Here is a 19,675-nt window from a genome sequence, read left to right as displayed (position 1 = left end):
TGTTCTTCTTCGTTTTCATTTTCAGTTAACATATCCCACCCTTATGACCGTCTCCTCTCCAAAGTCCACTGGGTGTTTGCCTTCTTCAAAGTTGCACTTTAAAAACCAGTCCCAAGATAACCCTCCTTTTGCTTTCTACAACCCGCAGTTCTTTAATGCAGAGAACAAACAGCTTGTCAGGTGGTGTTATGGCTCAAGTTAAAACAAAAGAAAAAAACCTGTCACGCTGCTAATGGTGTTTTCTTGTTATTATGCCTGGTGGCAGGATAGATCCACAGGATAACTAACACTGTCTGGATTGCTTCCTTTTTAGTGCTGATTTATTTTTAACAGGTTATTCAACACCTTTTTGCCTTTGACAACTTTAGTGATGTGCAGCTTATTCATTCCCTATGCCTTTTTGAAGCAATCCAGTTCCTCCTTCTACTTCAGCACTGTCTTCTCTCCCCTCAGGCGCTTCTAAATCTTGGTGACCATCACTTACCTCACTTCTCTCCTCTTCCCCTTGCTGGAGGGGACATAAAAGCAGTCTCTACTCCATGTCCACTCTGGCTTACATTATGATACTTATTAATATGAAGTCAGAGGGGAAAAAAGCCAGAAATTTCCCAACTACCTAGTTAAATAAGCAGAGGTACAAACAAACAAACAAACAAACAACTCCTACCAACCACCAGATGAGCAAACAAGCAACACTGAATCTGCAAGTGATTCACTTTTTCTGTTCACAAGCCTTTGATCTTGCTGTACACTTTGATTTTCAGTACTTGGTTTGACAAGGAAGGGAACAAGATCCCCTTTTTTGTGACATTCATAGAAGGGTTTTCCAAACCAGTAAATTATCTGTACTTCTAACTTATAACTTTCTGCTGATCTGTGGAAATCTTTGGCAATCAGAACAGAGCACAGGAAAGAGCAGCAGAATGTGGCCTACCGTCACTGGCACAAGATTTGGTGGGGTCTGGAGTGGTGCCGTCTGCTCTTCATTTTTTGAGAGCAGTAAGGGGGATGAGGCAATCTCTTTTATTGGACCAGATTCTGTTGGTGAAAGATACAAGCTTTCCTGCTACACAGAGCTTTCCAACAGAAGTTGGTCCAAGACAAGATATTACCTCACCCACCTTGTCTCTCTAACATCCTGGGACCAACACGGAAACAACAACACTGCAAACGTAATATTTCTGTCTGTTTACTTCGGTGGTACATATAGTAAGACTGAAGGAAGAAGACACACATGGTGCACGTGTGTGTGCGAGTAGGGTGACCAGATAACAAGGGTGAAAAATCGGGATGGGGGCGGGAGGTAATAGGCACCTATATAAAACAAAGGCCCAAATATCGGGACTAACCCTATAAAATCGTGATATCTGGTCACCCGATGTGCGAGGGACAATGCTGAACATCAAAGAAGCTACTCCCTTCAAGAGATATAATATCTTGAGAGGATTGACACCAGCGGAGGAGGAAGAGCCTTGTGTAACGTGAAAGGTCGTCTCTTTCACCCGTGGAAGCTGGCCCAGTAAAAGATATTACTTCACCGCCTTGTCTCACGAAATGAGAAAATCAGAAACACATGAGGTGGCAAATCAATACTTCTGTGGAATAGCTCCATGTTACGTTAGGTGTCCCTCAGGTCTCTAGCTGGAGTATCAGGGAGGCAGGAGAAAGCTTGATCATTGATTGTAATGGTAATCTTCTGCAAAATACAGGCCTCAGTATCAGTGCCCCTTGGACTTCCAAGAGTGGGCACGCACTTTCTGTCTGAGAACAGAGGGCCTCAGTACTCATGCTGGAGGGAGCAGCTACTGTCTAGCCTCTGCGCTTCTGCGTCACGTACAACAGTATCAGGAGTCGGGGCAAAGAGAGACGCTTATTGGGAACAATAAAATAGAGGTGGAAGAGTGGATGGTTCTGTAGACTGGGAATGATATTTCGGCAGGGTCACTGATCATTCACACGCTGCCCAGGTCACAGCGATGACCACCATGTCTTGACGTATGATTTAAACTTCAAAAAATTCCTCGTGGAGATCACAAAAACGACCGGCACAACTGGCACTGACCTTGGCTGTCCGTCTCCGCAGAGACGCTAAACACTGAATGGACACAGAAAAAGGGGGCCAAGAGCCAAGCCTGAAAACAAGTTGGCAGATCAGCATCAGGAAGCTTGCACTGCTGCTGCCTCCCGCTACGTCCCATCTGTGGAGAGAGGGCTCCACTCTCGAAGCCTGTTGGTCTAGCAGGAGCACCACCAGACACAGGCCCATGCACATGGTGTATTTGTACCAGATGAGAAAAAAAAAAAAGGGTGGGCAAGAACAACATGTGCCTCTCTGGAGGGCAAGAGCGGCAACCCTTGGCAAGGCAGAAAACTGGAAGCAGAGCCAACGTCAGCAACAGGCATCTGACAGCTCTGAGAAAAGCGGCCTCTTCGTTCTCGTGCCTATGCACTGCTTTGCAAGGGGGCACCCTGGAATTTGGACTCCTCCACAGCCTGTGACATGAGGCAGGAAGACATGAAGCAAACCTGAAAGCTCTGGCGTTTGTCTACCACACTGTTAGGGTGTTTGGCACATCACTAGTTTTCCTTCCAGCTTAGGGACTTCATATGGTTCTTCTTGTAAAATTAAGCTTATTATGACATTAAGATTCTAGGAAATTATGCCTGGAGATGAAGGAAATAAAGCAGATTCTGAGCACTGACTAAGCCTGTATTGATTTTTATGTGTACGTATCTCTATCATCATGACTAAGCCGGTGACACTGTGAAGGGCACAATTATTTATGTTCCATCAATTTAGTGAGTAATTCAAATCCCTGACAAAAATCTCAAGCTCAAATTGCTTCCACAGGAAGTATTTCTGACATTTTAAATGTTCACTCACCCCTGGAGGGGCACTTAAAACTAAGAACTTTCCAGGAAAGAATGGAAAAAACCATATGTATTGGTTTTGTATAACACATGTAGAACAGCACAATTATTTCGTACGAAATGTTTTTTCTTTACTGCTCCTTGCACAATGGGGTCCTCACCCAGGATTGGAGCTCCTGACCAAGGTGCTACTATAATGCAAACAAATACATAAAAAGCATCATTATTGTTAGGTGAGTTTTTCTATCAAAACAGCATGATAATTAGCTAGTTTACATCACTATTTGCCAAATATTCTTGTTTTAATGGAGGGGAAGGTGGAAGAAAACAAAAAGTCAAAGATGCAGTAGAGGCTCAGACCCTCCACAAAGTCCCCCATTGATACCTCAGGATCCCTAGAATTTGGGGGTGGATCCCATGGGGGTGGAAGAATCTCCACTGGGGGATCCTGGTAGAGTTCTCCTCCTCCTTAGTCTCCTTCTGAGAGTTTTTCTGCAGAATGAGCCAGCCCAGAGTATGTGGGGGACAGGCAGAGGAATATGGAAGATACCACCACCACCAGTAACTTTTGGAAACATTTCTAAAAATAGACTTTTTATTTATTGATTTATTTATAATACATGGCACACGTAGAGTAAGCAAGAACATGGTATAAAGACTACCTTGGGATGAATATAACTAACTCATGAGCAACATGGCCATCCCAAAGTTAAGGATCATACACTCTCTATTATTATCTTATACATATGTACATGCACACACATGCCCTCAGGTGTTACTGTGATAGCGGTAGCTAGACAGCTGGAGTCCACAAATGGCAAAGACATTCAAGTTCCTCGTTTTGCCCATTTCCATCTTCTTTTTTTGGTATTGGTTGTATTCATTGGTGTGCTCTTCTCTCCTCTCCCTGCCCCACGAGCAAACTGTCCAAACTCCACAAGAGTTTCCATTTAACCAACATACAACTCAGCTGGAGTCAGAGTTAAACAGGGCATAACTGATGACAAACAGTGCCCCCCTTTAAGATACAACCCCTGGGGATTCTGTATTTACTTCAGTTATAAAACTGTGTCCACATAAGGCTGTAGGTAAATTATACCGAGTAAAGCAATGACAGCACTTACAGTAGAACTGAAGCCGTTATGTGTACCACTATTCTACACAGAACCAAAATAGTGAAAGAAAAGAAAGAAAGAAAAAGAAAGAGCTATAAGTATTTAATCTATTTTTTAAAAACAATTTAGTAACCTGCCCCCCCTCCTTGCAAGAAAGCCTTTCTCCCACTAAAAAGTAAGGCTTTAAGTAGCCAAAACAGGAAGGAAAACAAGATTTTCCTCTATTTTTTTTCTTTGTGTTTTTTAAAGGAAGCAAGTTATTAAAATATATCAACCTATTTCCTCCCCTTGAAATGTTAGTAGTCTTCTGTGCATTGTGAGTGAAACAAAAACAAACATCTTTTATCCACCCAGCTTCTGCTGTGACTAGGCAACTCCAAGAATATCATTTTGTGGCCACGGAATCACAAGCTAGGGACCAGGTCACGTTATACCAGACTAATTTTGGGGGGAACGGGTTACTCTTACTAGACACCAGCATGATTATACGCTAGCAGTTTTTGCAGCAGCGGTTTGGGGGGAGGAGGGGTAGTGGGAAAGGAACAGGATGGATTAAACACCATCCACCTTTGCCGGGGGAAAGAGAGAGCAGGTGGGATACAAACCTAAAAAAGATTTTGGTTCAAGTAAATGGCAGCATGACTTCACAGTTAAATTATCTAAGGCTGGAGAATGCTAACTGCCCAACTCATCCCTGGTGTTTTTTTTTGTTTTTTTGGCAGCCTGTTTTGTAACTCAGTGGGAACTGGATAACAACATCTATTTCAGCTCAGTGTGGAGTTTTTATTTCACAGTAGAACACGGCAATTTATATATGGCAAAAACCAATGGAAAATTCTCTCAATGAAGGATTTTGTGGTATGTTATCATTTAACCCCTATTTTTCACTTGCACTAGATTTATTGGTGTGCACAGCTGCAATGTTAAATAACTTTGAAAGCAGAGCAATTAATCCAAAATCCTATTTGTTTTAATCTAACACTGTCAACTAGTTTTAGGTTTCTAGTCAAGAGAAAAAAAATGTTTGTTAAGCTCTATGGCACCAGCTAATGTCTAAAGACAAACCTCTGAAAAGGTGCAAAAATGTTTTATTGCAGTAGTATAGACAGAGCAGAGATTTATTATAGCACCTAACGGCATTTCTGCAGATGCCTTTTGAATCATAATGAGATTATTAAAACTTTAGAAATCATTATATTAAAACTTGACAAGGGGATGCTGGAAGTGGAGAATCTTGATGTCATTGCCAATGACGCATTCCTAATGATAAGGTTTCAGGATAACTCCTCAGTAAAACTAGTTATAAAAATATAAAAAATATATTAATATTTATTTCAGTACCTTCTATAAGTTCAAGGATAATAGGTTTATATGCATCAGAACAGCTGAATGATTATATTTATGCAAGCATTAGAAAGATGTTCATCGGCTGCAAAGTTTAATTAATTTTCACAGATAGTTAATTTTCTGTTTCATTATCAGCTCCCTAAATTTGAAAGACAAATAATTTGTAAACAAATAGAAACTTCAGAGGAGTATTTTTAGACCAAATGTAAGATAAATAGCAGGCATGAAACATCTGCACTGCATTTGAAGTACTAATATGAATGATATATTGTACTAAGTTTTGATTTATAACTTGCACATTCTAAAGCACTGATTGAAAAGAAACAAATTGTTTACTGTTAACCCACACCCGTTTTCAGGTAACAAATGAGTCTGATATGTACCAATCAAATAATGGCTTTAATGCCCTTAAACTTCAGTGAATGAAGAATGTAACCTCAATATGTCCTTTGAAGGGTGACCCGATCCCTTAAGGACAATATTCTAGCCCCTCTACCCTTCCAGCAAAAAAAAGTTTAAGTAGCTACTTACCATGATGTACGACACCCTTCAACCCATGGATAATAGGATCCAGTGCTGGATTGTCCCTCTGACTGACCTACATATAAAGGATACATGATTGGTTAAATCTATTCTGGCATCAGACAGAACAGTCTCAGTTTAATCTTTTAAAGAGGGGAAAAAAAGATGTTATCTAGCAAGCTGCTTAGTCCTCACATTTACAATGGCTCCTCAACAAATGCTGAAGATATATGGTGTAATAAAATACTGCGACGAAGGCTAAATCAAAAGAGAGAAAGTCTTCAGAATACATTAAAACATTAGAAATATTAAAGCTCCTGCAAAGCCTAAAAATGAACAGCTGATTTCTCTCCACTAATTTCTCACCTAAGTAGTAGTTTAAAGTTACCGTAGAACAGTCCGCTACGCACTGAAAATCACCAGATCCTCAGTGGCTGTAAGTCAACATGGCTCCATGGATGTCAACAGAGCTGCACCAATTTACACCAGAAAAGGATCTAGCCCTTCGTGGTTTTTTTATTTATATTTTTTAAAATGACTTACTTAAAGGCCCTTTGGAAGAAGGAGGGATAAAGATCACATCAGGCAGAGTCCAGACAATAGCCTCTGAAATTTGATAATGCAATGCTATTCTCCGGGGGCAAAAATGTCCATAGTATTCTTCTGCGCAGAGATAAACCACCTCCTCGGCAGAGATGATCTAGCCACAATCCAGAGAGGGGAGTAAAACCAGCAGACACAGGGACATTAAACCTTCCTTCCTCACCTTCAGTTCAAACCTTCCAAATTAAGGCTCCAGGATGGCAAATGATAAAATACAGGTAGGATCTGATCAGAAACAGTCAAATGAAAAAGAGTCCCATTCAATTACATCATGTAATAGCGGACAGCTAAAAAGTGACAAGTTTTTAAAAGTGCTTGTATGCCAGTGCTAGAAGTCTAAATAAGAAGATGGGTGAACTAGAGTGTCACCTATTATATCAATATCCTCATTTAATATGAATCACAGAAACTTCGTGGAATGAGGATAATCGATGGGACACAGGAATACCAGGGTACAAAATATATTGGAAGGACTGAACAGGTCGTGCTGGTGGGGGAGTGGCACTCTATGTGAAAGAAAGTATAGACTCAAAGAAGTAAAAATCTTAAGTGAACCAAACTGTACCATAGAATCTCTATGGATAGAAATTCCATGCTCTAATAATAAGAATATAGCAGTAGGGATCTATTACCGACTCCCTGACCAGGATGCTGATAGCGACTGTGAAATGCTCAGAGAGATTAGAGAGGCTATTAAAATAAAAAACTCAGTAATAATGGGGGATTTCAACTATCCCCATATTGACTGGGTACATGTCACCTCAAGCTGGGATGCAGAGATAACATTTCTTGACACCTTAAATGACTGCTTGTTGGAGCAGCTGGTCCTGGGACCCACCAGAGGAGAGGCAATTCTTGATTTGGTCCTAAGTGGAGCACAGGATCTTGTCCAAGAGGTGACTATAGCTGGATCGCTTGGCAATAGTGACCATAATATAATTAAATTTAACATCTCTGTGGTGGGGAAAACATCACAGCAGCCCAAAACTGTAGCATTTAATTTCAGAAAGGGGAACTACACAAAAATGAGGAGGTTAGTGACACAGACATTAAAAGGTACAATGCCAAAAGCTGCATGGAGACTTTTTAAAGACACCATAATAGAGGCTCAACTTAAATGTACACCCCAAATTAAAAAACATAATAAAGAACCAAAAAAGTGCCACCGTGGCTAAACAACAAGTAAAAGAAACAGTGAGAGGCAAAAAGGCATCCTTTAAAAAGTGGAAGTTAAATCCTAGTGAGGAAAACAGAAAGGAGCATAAACTCTGGCAAATGAAGTGCAAAAATATAATGAGGAAGGCCAAAAAAGAATCTGAAGAACAGCTGGCCAAAGACTCAAAAAGTAATGGCAACATTTTTTAAAGCACATCAGAAGCAGGAAGCTGCTAAACCACCTGTGGGGCCAATTGAGTGGGGCCAGTGGACAATTGAGATGCGAAAGGAGCACTCAAGAACGATAAGGCCATTGCAGAGAAACTAAATTAATTCTTTGCATCGGTCTTCACAGAGGAGGATGTGAAGGAGATTCCTAAACCTGAGCCATTCTTGTTAGGTGACAAATCTGAGGAACTGTCCCAGATTGAGGTGTCATTAGAGGATGTTTTGAAACAATTGATAAATTAAGCAGTAATAAGTCACCAGGACAAGATGGAATTCATCCAAGAGTCCTGAAGGAACTCAAATGTGAAACTGCAGAACTACTAACTGTAGTCTGTAACCTATCATTTAAATCAGCTTCTGGACCAAATGACTGGAAGATAGCGAATGTGATGCCAATTTTTAAAAAGGGCTCCAGAGGTGATCGTGGAAATTACAGGCCAATAAGCCTGACTTCTGTACCGGGCAAACTGGTTGAAACTATAATAAAGAACAACATTGTCAGACATACAGATGAACATAATTTGCTGGGGAAGAGTTAACATGGTTTTTGTAAAGGGGAATCACTCCTCACCAATCTACTAGAATTCTTTGAAGGGGTCAACAAGCATGTGGACAAGGGAGAATCCAGTGGATATAGTGTATTTAGATTTTCAGAAAGCCTTTGGCAAGGTCCCTCACCAAAGACTCTTAAGCAAAGTAAGCTGTCATGGGATAAGAGGGGAGGTCCTCTCATGGATTGGTAACTTGTCAAAAGATAGGAAACAAAAGGTAGGTATAAATGGTCAATTTTCAGAATGGAGAGAGGTAAATAGCAGTGTGCCCCATAGGTCTGTACTGGGACCAGACCTATTCAACATATTCATAAATGATCTGGAAAAAGGGGTAAACAGTGAGGTGGAAAAATTTGCAGATGATACAAAACTATTTAAGATAGTTAAGCCCCAGGCAGACTGCAAAGAGCTACAAAAAGATCTCTCAAAACTGGGTGACTGGGCAACAAAATGGCAGATAAAATTTAATGTTGATAAATGCAAAATAATGCACATTGGAAAACAATTCCAACTATACATATAAAATGATGGGGTCTAAATTAGCTGTTATCACTCAAGAAAGAGTCATTGTGGATAGTTCTCTGAAAACATCCACTCATTGTGCAGCGGCAGTCAAAAAAGTGAACAGAATGTTGGGAATCATTAAGAAAGGGATAGATAATAACACAGAAAATATCATATTGCCTCTAGATAAATGCATGGTACGCCCACATCTTGAATACTGCATGCAGATGTGGTCGGCCCACCTCAAAAAGGGTTCAGAAAAGGGCAACAAAAATTATTAGGGGTATGGAACGGCTTCCGTATGAGGAGAGATTAATAAGACTAGGACTTTTGAGCTTGGAAAAGAGATGACTGAGGGGGGATATGACTGAGGTCTATAAAATCACGACTGGTATAGAGAAAGTAAATAAGGAAGTACTATTTACTCCTTCTCATAACACAAGAACTAGGGGGTCACCAAATGAAATTAATAAGCAGCAGGTTTAAAATAAACAAAAGGAAGTATTTTTTCATACAGCGCACAGTCAACCTGTGGAACTCTTTGCCAGAGGATATTGTGAAGGCCCTAGCCAGGCCCCACTCCCTTCCACCTCAGATCTTCCATGTCCCATGAGTCTTCACTTCACCAACCAGTGAGACCCCCGAAGCCACTGAATGCTAGAGGAGTTGGGAGGTCTTTATCTGCTTTAACAGCGGGGAAGACTCTCCCACACTCCCTATATCTTTCCTCTGGCCCGCACTTGGCCTCTCAGTACAACAGAGCGAGGCAGGTAGGGGGAGGAGGCAGCCAGCCCTGGTTGTCTGGTGCTTGTTCAGCCAACCTGTCTCCTGGCCTTCAGCCACAGCACACTCATAGGAAGCAGCCATAGGAGTTCAAAATGGATGTATGGGTGGGAACGACAGAAAGGCAACCTCAGCCTATGCTAGCAGCAGCTCAAGTGGAGGAGGCAACGGCCAACCCGTGCCGTCAGCCTTTGATGTTCAAATACTGAATAGTTTAACTGTCCCAGGCTTAAGCAACCTGTTTCCACACAACCTGCTCTGGGCCTGCAGTTTCCCAAGGACTAGATACAGCCTGCATTGAAGAAACCGTGAACCTTGTCAGACAGTTCAGGGACTCCATGCAAATCAACCCTCTTTGGTAAAGCTGGGCTAATTCACAGGAATTCACACCTAATTCACAGGAAAAGGCACTACCTCCTTGTCCAACGTTTGTGGGGCTGAAAGACCTAATTCTAACTCCCACCAAAGTAATGCCAAGTCCTGCCACCTGAACAATAACACCAAAGCTGTGACCTAGTGAAAGAAGCAAACCACAGTTAATTTAACCACGTGCATATTCTAAGAAATTCATGCCCATACAACCCAACCTTCTCAATTGCTTCACACTCACACAACTCAACCAACTGTGATTACCTGACGTGCAATGTGGTAATTCAGGGCAACCACATCTGTATTCCCCCTCTATGGTCCAGCCAGGGCACCCACTCTCAACTTCTAGCTCCCCAGCAGTTGCGTGTCTGGGTGGAGACTCGTGTGCCTCTCCCTTCTGATCACAGCATTTTCAGGCACAGTTCCCTGCCTTCACTATGTCATTCCCAGCAAAGACAGACTGCCCAAGGACACCTCAAATGTGCTCAAATGTGCTTCCTCTTCAGAGAGGTTTAACAGATATAATTGTTTCATTTATAAGTACCACAAAGTTCTTTCGATGCAAGCCTATTTTTCCTGAAGGTAAAAAGCACTACAGAGAAAACATATTTAAAACAATGAAATAACCTACATGCATGCTAATAGGTTTACCAGAGTTAACCCCAGCCCAAACATGGATTCTGGCAGGAATAGTCCTTCAAACTCCCACCCAAGTGGGAATCCTTGTGGTCACTAGTTTATCACAGCCTCAGCACAGAACTAGCAAACTCAAAACAGGTTTATAAACACCCTTTCTACAGTTCTGGGGTCTTTGAGCTGGAGCTTCCAGGAGCAGGATATTAGTAGAAAATGGGTTTTCTTCCCCAGGGCCTAGCTTCCAAAAGGGTGGATTTAAAGTGGATTATTTGCATACTATTTCCAGCTATTTCCTAGGAAATCCACTTTGCACGTATTGTTCCAAAAAGCTCTCTGAAGTTCCTAATACCTTCCAGAGGGTGTATTAGTCAGTTTCCTAGAGAAGTTACATATAATTCCACAATAACCAATCCACAATTGTATTTTTAACACAATGAACCCCAAAGGCATTACACCTAATTCAATAAGGTTTAACTTAATTCAATAAAGTTCATTCAGGATATTGCAGGAAATTGTCAGTCAGTCACACGCCAGACACAACCTTGCGCACTAAAGCCAGCTGAAGGTGACTCCACTCATGTCTGGGAAGGAAGGTGACAGCTGCAGCAGCAGGACTAGCAGAAAGAGACCTGCTTCAGCTCATCACCACCTCGTGTGGGCTACATTAACCACACGCTTGCCAATTCCAGCCCCATCGAGACGCTTGGAGATTGCCCAATAGCAGCTCCTTATCAGGAGAAGCCGGACAGTTGTCAGCAGCCAGCCCTGGCCAGCATTAGAACATGGCGGGCCCCCACAGCCCCAGCCCTCAATCTGGTACAAACTGAGATACATGCACCCCTTTTGTTTTTTGAACAGTCCGACTTATAAACCAGCCTTTTGTCACAGTCCCAGATGCACCACAGCAGACACTCCAGGACAGCGAAGGGCCAGACGCCCAACGAAAGCCTGAATGACTCTCACCCCTCTGAGTCACAGCTGACAGTTACACATTTCCCATCTACCGAAATCCCCACTTGCTCTTCATTTTATCTGCCATTTAATTGTCAGCTTTAACCACTCCTGCCACTTCACTGCTTTCCTGTTGTTGCCCATCTTGCTGCTATTTAGCTAACCAAGCCGTTGTTTAATTCATTTCTACAATTAATGGACGTTATTTAATCTAGTGATCGAAGAATATTCACTACTGCATTTACATTATGGGATTAGCTCATGGCTGCCATACTTTTAGCCCACTCCACCTTTAAAGGGGTAGAGTTAAAAAAACACACTATTTGTAAGTTGTGGAATTGTTGGATCAGGCATGCCCCCTGGTTACCTCTGTCAAATTGTGTGGCTTTAATAGTCATGTTGCTGTCTTTTTTAAAAAAGTGTTTTTCTTATGGCTGCTGTGTGAGACCTAATTAAGAAAAGGAGAAAGTAACTCAAGAGGACACATTGAGAATGCACAAAATGATACCGGAGGCATAAAGTAACATCAGACAGATAAAGTATATAGAAACAAATAAACAAAAAACAAAACAAAAATAAAAAGAGGGAAGCATTTCTTCTCCATGCTAATAATCTCAGGTGCTTCTTATAATAGTGGTAAGTAAAACATTCTCAGACACAAGTGTGGTTTTTAAAGTTTTACCTGTTTCCTCCCAGAGTGAGAAAGGAAGGATGACGCAGTGGTTAGAGCACTACCCAGCACCTGGGAGACACAGGTTCGTTCCTCCTTTGACACAGTCTTCCTTCAAGGCCTTGGGCAAATCACTTAGCCTCTCTGTGCCTCAATTCCCCATCTGTAAAATGGGGGTGATAGCAAGGCCCTACCATCCAGGAGTGGTGTGAGGAGAATTTAAAGATTGTGTGATAATATGGTAAGGGGAAGGCATGTTAGAGAGATAAGTCTCTTAAACAGTCTCCCCAGTTTGTGGGAGTCTTTTACACAATAAAAGGATGAAAAACATTTTTTAAAAATACTAAAATATCAATGTAAAAATCACAAACATTGGCAGTAGAACTCAAGGCAAGTCTAGTATGAGTGCTGCAAGTTGCAAGTATACAACAGTCACAAGTCAGGCCTGCAGGTTTTGCACTGCTTCTGAAAATCATCAAGTAAACAGTTTAAAAATACAGGACTGGCAGAGGTATGCTATAGGGTCCTTCCTATCTATTTAGATTTCTCCAAACCCATCATTGCTGCCACTAAAATCACATTTTTTAAAAAAAATGTGAAACTAGTGATTTAGATTGTGACTCAAAGAAAACAGAGGTGCCTGGCCCTGGACTTGGGCCTTGCTTTACTAACTGGTAGTTTAACTGTAAACCGTGCAGACTTTTATTTTGTTTGCTTTGTTTTTATTTCTGGTGACAGCTGCAATTGGTTTGAAAAGAGGAAACAGATGGAAAGAATCCTGAAGGTAAAAAACTTCCAGATGGGATTTTCTATCAAAGTAGATCAATTTTAGACCTTCCAACCTTGACAGTGTCCCTTTCATTGGCTGAGGTGCAGCAGACCTAGTATAGATCCAGCTAAGTAAGCATTTTGAAAGTGTCTTCTGAAAATGTGTGATGCTCTGCAATAAAATTAAATGGGGACTCAGGCTCTGTTCAGGGAAAAAGGCATTGGTGCATTGGTAATCACATTTTCCGTTCATCTGTATAATGCAGGGTGTCATGTCTCTTTAAAAACTTATGTGCAAGTGGAGATCAGGTTTCAGTTCAGTGCTCTCTGGGAGAGGTTTTCATTTTTCCATGCGGAAGTTTTGCTTTCCTCTCGCTAACGCTGCACTCCATTTCTCCACATCTCACCACTCTCGCTGCTTGGTTCTGCATGCTGTTGACAAAGCTATATGTAATTACTAGTTGGCTTTTTCCACAGGTGAAGAGGCCATACCAAAAAAAAAAAAAAAAAATCAAAGTTCTCATTTCCCATTGGGATGCTTGGTGCTTTTGAAGATTAAATGTGTTTAAAAACCTGTAAATCGTCAGGAGAAAAGTTCTTTTTCTGCCTGGTTCAGAGCTGGCCTAAAATCAAAGGCAAGATGAGCAACTGTTTGGGAGCAGTGCATGGAATCGGCAACTCACAGAACAATAGCTCCTTTCCAGCAACGGGGCTCACGCTGGAGGTAATTCAAGATCTGTTTTGCAGCTCCTAAGCCCAATATCCATTTTCTGTAATGATTCGAACCTTTGGAAGAAAAACTCAAGTTTTCACTTTTCTTTTTTAAAAAAGAAATAAATAAAAAAAATTGATTCTCTAGTTTCCTCTATTTTAATTCCCCTTGGTAGCAAAGTGTGCTTTTGAAACCGGAAGTGCTGGGTTCTAGCCTGAGTATTACATGTCTCTGTTTTACCTGGCACAGAAACACAGGAATTGCCATACTGGATCAGATCAGGGATCCATTTAGTCCAATATGCTGTCTCTGACAGTGGCCAGCACTGGATGCTTTAAGGAAGAGTGGACTATAGGATTATCCCAAGGCAGCTATGGGATAATCTCCCCACAGGGAAAGTTTCCTCCTGACGCCCATTAATTAGAGCATGACTTACACCTTGAAGCATGTGGGTTTATATCCCTTCCAAAATGCTATCAAAACATCTTTAATAGAGAAATGCTGTATATGCCCATTATCCTTACAAATGTCTCATTCTTTTTTGAATCCCGCTAAATTCAAGGCCTCCATGATATCTTCTGGCAATGAGTTCCATAACTGTGCATTGTGTGAAATCACAGTGACTAGTGCTTTTTCGTGGCCACAGAGTTATTACAAAGATCATATGTAGGTGAGGGCACATCTTTGTTTCTCCTCATTTGGGCTTCACCTAACAATGGCCTGCAAAAGCTTAGCGAAGCTTTTTTCCTGTGCTGGAACAAAAGCATGAACGCATTCCCATCCCCTACTTCCTGATGGGAAAGGCTAACAGTGAAGGAGACCAGCCAAATGAATACTTCTCTAGCATGATCATAAACGCACACCTAATACTGTTGTTTGGAAGCGCTCTCAGCTCAGTATGGAACAATGGCATGGAGACAGAAAACACTCTCCTGGAATTTTCCTAAAAATGCCCACAGAACTGCTACGAGACGTTGTATTTACTGAATATGAAGCAGCCACTGAAGTTTAACTAATGTACAAAAGATCCTCAGGAAATGGGATAGAACACTTGTATGTATCATTTATAATTGAACAGTGCCTGTAATCCTCTTTGACGGAAACAAACAGGTAACCATCACACTAAATGCAATGGGAAAACAAACACAGCCTTGGAGTTTAAGAATATCCTTACGCTGTTTCCTGTGCTAATAGAACTGTCTCACCTCAGGGTATAGATGGTATGAAGGTACACTAAGTATTTACGATCTCTTTGTTCATCACTTTCTCTGTGCTATTTCTCTTCCTCAGTGCACTGGGTAGAATGAACTGTTTTGTTTTAACGGGATTAATAAAAATATAAAATGAGCATTTTGTATCTTACGGAGTCTATATAACAAAGTAATATGGTCTATATAACAAGGTAATGCACAAGTGACCACATCCCAGAGACATAAAACAGCCCAGCAATCAAATGAACAATGCATTTTTGAGGGGGTTTATTTTGGGAAGCAAATAAAAATCATGGTAAGAGCGTGACACTATATAGTTAATATTTACCCACAGTTCCAGTTTACAACACTCTGAACTGGAAATAACTGGTATCTCAGATACCCACAGTGTGGCCATGGTTGATCAATGACGAACTTTTTTTAATGGCAACAACACTAGCCCTTTTTAATGGCAGCTCACCTTGTGACTAAGCATGTCCCTAAGCGCTGGCAGCACGCTCTCTTGTCTCTGTGTCAATAGGCAAGAAGCAGAAGAGGGAAACAGGCACCCTAACCACCATGTTACTAGTGCTCTAAGGACAAAAGGTCTAAAGAGCATGTGTAGTGGGACTGCTAACAGAACTGACAGCTAGCATCACAGCTGCACTGTGGTTAGAGATGCTGGGGTTTTTTATTTTATGCTACTCCAGTACTGGTATTGAATCACATGTAAAGATAATCACCAGACTCCACAGGACTATGTGTCTCTTACTTACAGGGCACAAGGCTGTTTGATGGGAGTATAACACATCATGATTTCAAAATTCAGTTCCATGCCCTATCATTATCCTTTAAGTAACTGCAGCTCTTTGCTAGCCTGATATTTTAAAGGGGAAAAAAAACCCTTTAGAAACAAACTAGGAGTCTCATAGCTTCCAAAAAAAATTATTAGACCCCCAAAAATCCTGAATTTATAAAAGCCCAGACTAAGAATATGCAAGTGAACTCAGACCTGTCTTTCAGCCAAAAGTGATTCTACACATCATAGTTTAATGAAAAAAAATCTTGGTCAAAACAATTTTAAACGTGCATGGAGAAGTTTGTGAAACAGCTTAATTTCTTTTATCATTTGTATATTTGAGTTTTGAATGAACTCTGAAAAAAGCAAGCACCGGTGGATCCCAAGACCAGATTGTGATCACTTAGTCTGACCTTCTGTATAACACAGGCCAGAGAACTTCCCCAAAATAATTCATTTTGAACTAGTACATGTCCTTTAAAAACAATCCAATCTTGATTTAAGAATTGCCAGTGACAGAGAATTCACCACGACCCCTGGTAATTTGCTCCCATGGTTAATTACGCTCACTGTTAAAAAATGTACACTTTATTTCCAGTCTAAATTTGTCTAGCTTCAACTTCTACTCACTAGACTGTGTTAAACCTTTGTCGGCTAGATTGAAGAGCCTATTATCAAATATTTGTTTCCTATGAAGCCCCCTTAACCTTCTCTTTACTAAATGAATGAATTGAGCTCCTAGAGTCCATCAGTATACGGCATGTTTTCTAACCTTTCAATAATTTTTGTGGATATTTTCTGAACCCTCCTCAATTTATCGACATCCTTCTTTGAATTGTTGGCACTGGAACTGGACGCAGTATTCCAGCAGTGGAGGTACCAGTGCCAAATAGTATGGTAAAATAACCTTTACACTCGAGGTTCCCCATTCACGTATCCAAGAATCACATTAGCCCTTCTGGCCACAGCATCGCCCTGGGAGCTCACGTTCTGCTCATTCTCTATCATGACCTGCAACAATTTTCCAGTGTCACTGCTTCCCAGGATAGAGTCCCCACCCTGTAAGCATGGCCGTCAGTCTCTGTCCTAGGTGTATACATACATTGAGGCAGTGAGTAATGTAACAAAGGTATAGCTGCAACTACAATCATTTTCAGGGAGCAGGATACTAGATCCCATCTCTGATACCCTGGCTTGAATAAGCTGCATCACGGCTCCAGGTACATGGGGAGTGAAGCAAGAGAGCCTGCCATTCCCCCTTTCCTGGCTTCCTATTTCATGCAACACCTCCAAACCTCAGTGGCACTCCCAGCCAGCAGTCTCCACATGGCAATGTCTGGAGGCAGCTGCACCGGGCACTACAAGGAAGGGCTAGGATCATCTACCATAATAAACTCCCCTTCCTAAATGTACATGACTATTTACAAGACTAACAGAAGTAAGAAATGTGTGTTCCTTTAGAAGCACAGTTAATAGATCTGAGTCTCAGGATGGAAAAAGAGAGCAGAAGAAAAATCTCAAATCCATTCCTACTGGGATAAAATAAAAACGTCTCTCCCATTTCCACCCAAAAAAATCTGGCATTTAGGCTTGTTACACTGTCATAAATTTGCACGACCACTTTCAAGCTCATTAATGGGGCTCACAAAGCAAGTACTCTGCCAAAGTCTACTATATCGAAAGCTGAAATGACATGCCTTTTGTATAAGACACAGGAAAATGAATGGCAACAATTTTGTAATACTCTACCTGAGCCTTTCCCCTTAGAATAGTGTAATAATTTACTTTTCTCTCCCTATGCAACATTTGGCCCTTGACTTGGAAACTAATAATCTTCAATCTATCAGGTCTTACCCATCTGCTAAGTAAACTGGCCAAGACGATCTGCATGCCTTGTATTTCATATAGCCAGCTGCTCCCAAGGTACTGGTCTCCAGTAGTGTTGAAAAAGACTGTCTGCCAAGGCTGAATGACTACCTGGTTAACTGTGGCAGCTGACATAAGTGACAACAGGGGAGACAGAGAGATGGAAAATTCTGCTTTCAGTTACAATGGTGGGGGTCAGGAGTAAAACTCCCCAGACTGCCTGGCTGTAGCGCCATTCAGTTTGTCTGTAAAGTCTACTGTCCACAAGACAAATATTCAGAGTCCAGAGCTTCTGTGCAAACAGGTTTCAGAGTAGAAGCCATGTTAGTCTATATCGGCAAAAAGAAAAAGGGGGACTTGTGGCACCTTAGAGACTAACAAATGTATTTGAGCATAAGCTTTCGTGAGCTACAGCTCACTTCATCGGATGCATTCAGTGGAAAATAAAGAGGGGAGATTTATATACACAGAGAACAGGAAACAATGGGTGTTACCATACACACTGTAATGAGAGTGATCAGGTAAGGTGAGCTATTACTAGCAGGAGAGCGGGGGGGAAAAGGGGGGGGACCTTTTGTAGTGAAAATCAAGGTGGGCCATTTCCAGCAATTGACAAGAACATCTGAGGAATAGCGGGGGGTGGGGGTGTGGTTGGAATAAACGTGGGGAAATAGTTTTACTTTGTGTAATGACCCATCCACTCCCAGTCTTTATTCAAGTCTAAGTTAATTGTATCCAATTTGCAAATTAACTCCAATTCAGCAGTCTCTCATTGGAGTCTGTTTCTGAAGTATTTTAGTTGAAGAATTGCCACTTTTAGGTCTGTAATCGAGTGACCAAAGAGATTGAAGTGTTCTCCCACTGGTTTTTGAATGTTATAATTCTTGACATCTTGACAGTCTCTACGTAAAAGAATACCGCTCTCCTGCTGGTAATAGCTCATCTTACCTGATCACTCTGCTCACAGTGTGTATGGTAACACCCATTGTTTCATAAATCTCCCCACTGTATTTTCCACTGAATGCATCCGATGAAGTGAGCTGTAGCTCACGAAAGCTTATGCTCAAATAAATTTGTTAGTCTCTAAGGTGTCACAAGTCCTCGTTTTCTCTGTACAAACAGTTTCCCAAGAAAGAAAGAAAATTACTATGTATTAGCTATGCTAAAGAGATCAAATTGTCCTGTAAAATTCCAGAAGAATCAACATGGTTAAGCAATCTATTCTCTCATAATCAGCCTACTCTGGCTGGACAGATGTCAATACTGTACTTAGGTAGGAATGCTCCTAATTTTCCACTATTTTAATTCAAGAACAAGAAAAGCCACATGCATGCATACACTAAACTATAAACTACTATACATTTTAATACTATAACTACTGATTTTTAAAAATTCAAGGTAACTGCAGTCCAAGGTGGCAGCTTCCCACAGCCCCCATTGGCCTGGAGGGGTGAACCGCGGCCAGTGGGAGCCACGATCGGCTGAACCTGTGGACGCGGCAGGTAAACAAATTGGTCCGGCGCGCCAGAGGCTTTCCCTGAACAAGTGATGGACCGGTTTTGAGAACCACTGTTCTAGTCCATCCCCCTCCTGCCCTCTTCCCCACGGGTAATGTGCTATGACTGCACATCACAGACAGGTTCAGCAGTGGAGGTGCCATCATCCCACATGCTTACACTGATGCAATGAGAGAGAGAGAGAGAAAAGGGTTTGCCATATAATATGTGATGCACACAGAATAAGCATCTCGCACCACAAAGCTCCTAAGACACAGCAAGTAATAGAAAAGGTCCCTTTAAGACTTTAAATTGCTGTTTATGTGAAGCAGGAAGAAAAATAGATACACAGGCAAAATGTGACACTAAACCTTAAGCACGGTGCACACACTATTTCACACAGATATTGCCAGGACTGCTGATTAAAAACAAATGTATTAGATCTGCGTTAACCTCCAGCTATGGCAATTTGTATCAGGTTCAGTAACTTGAAGACAAATTCCACTGAGTCAAACCTGTTTTTCTGAGCTCCTTTGGTT

At 41.4% G+C, this 19,675-nt stretch overlaps 1 protein-coding gene across 7 annotated transcripts in view; it reads right to left on the bottom strand.

The window, feature by feature from the left end:
* The window catches only part of PTPRG (protein tyrosine phosphatase receptor type G), a 621,815-nt gene that overhangs the window by 164,725 nt on the left and 437,415 nt on the right, over nt 1–19,675 (bottom strand). For all 7 annotated transcript variants that reach the window (XM_084635116.1, XM_084635117.1, XM_084635121.1 and 4 more), the window contains exon 6: nt 5,865–5,931. In XM_084635116.1, the coding sequence (XP_084491242.1) occupies nt 5,865–5,931 (67 nt within the window). The remainder of the gene's footprint in view (nt 1–5,864; nt 5,932–19,675) is intronic.

The sequence above is a fragment of the Lepidochelys olivacea genome (assembly GCF_965140295.1).
Source record: "Lepidochelys olivacea isolate rLepOli2 genome assembly, chromosome: 7".
NCBI lineage: Eukaryota > Metazoa > Chordata > Testudines > Cheloniidae > Lepidochelys > Lepidochelys olivacea.
Note: the sequence above shows the minus strand (reverse complement) of the source record. Positions and strands in the feature narration are given on the sequence as shown.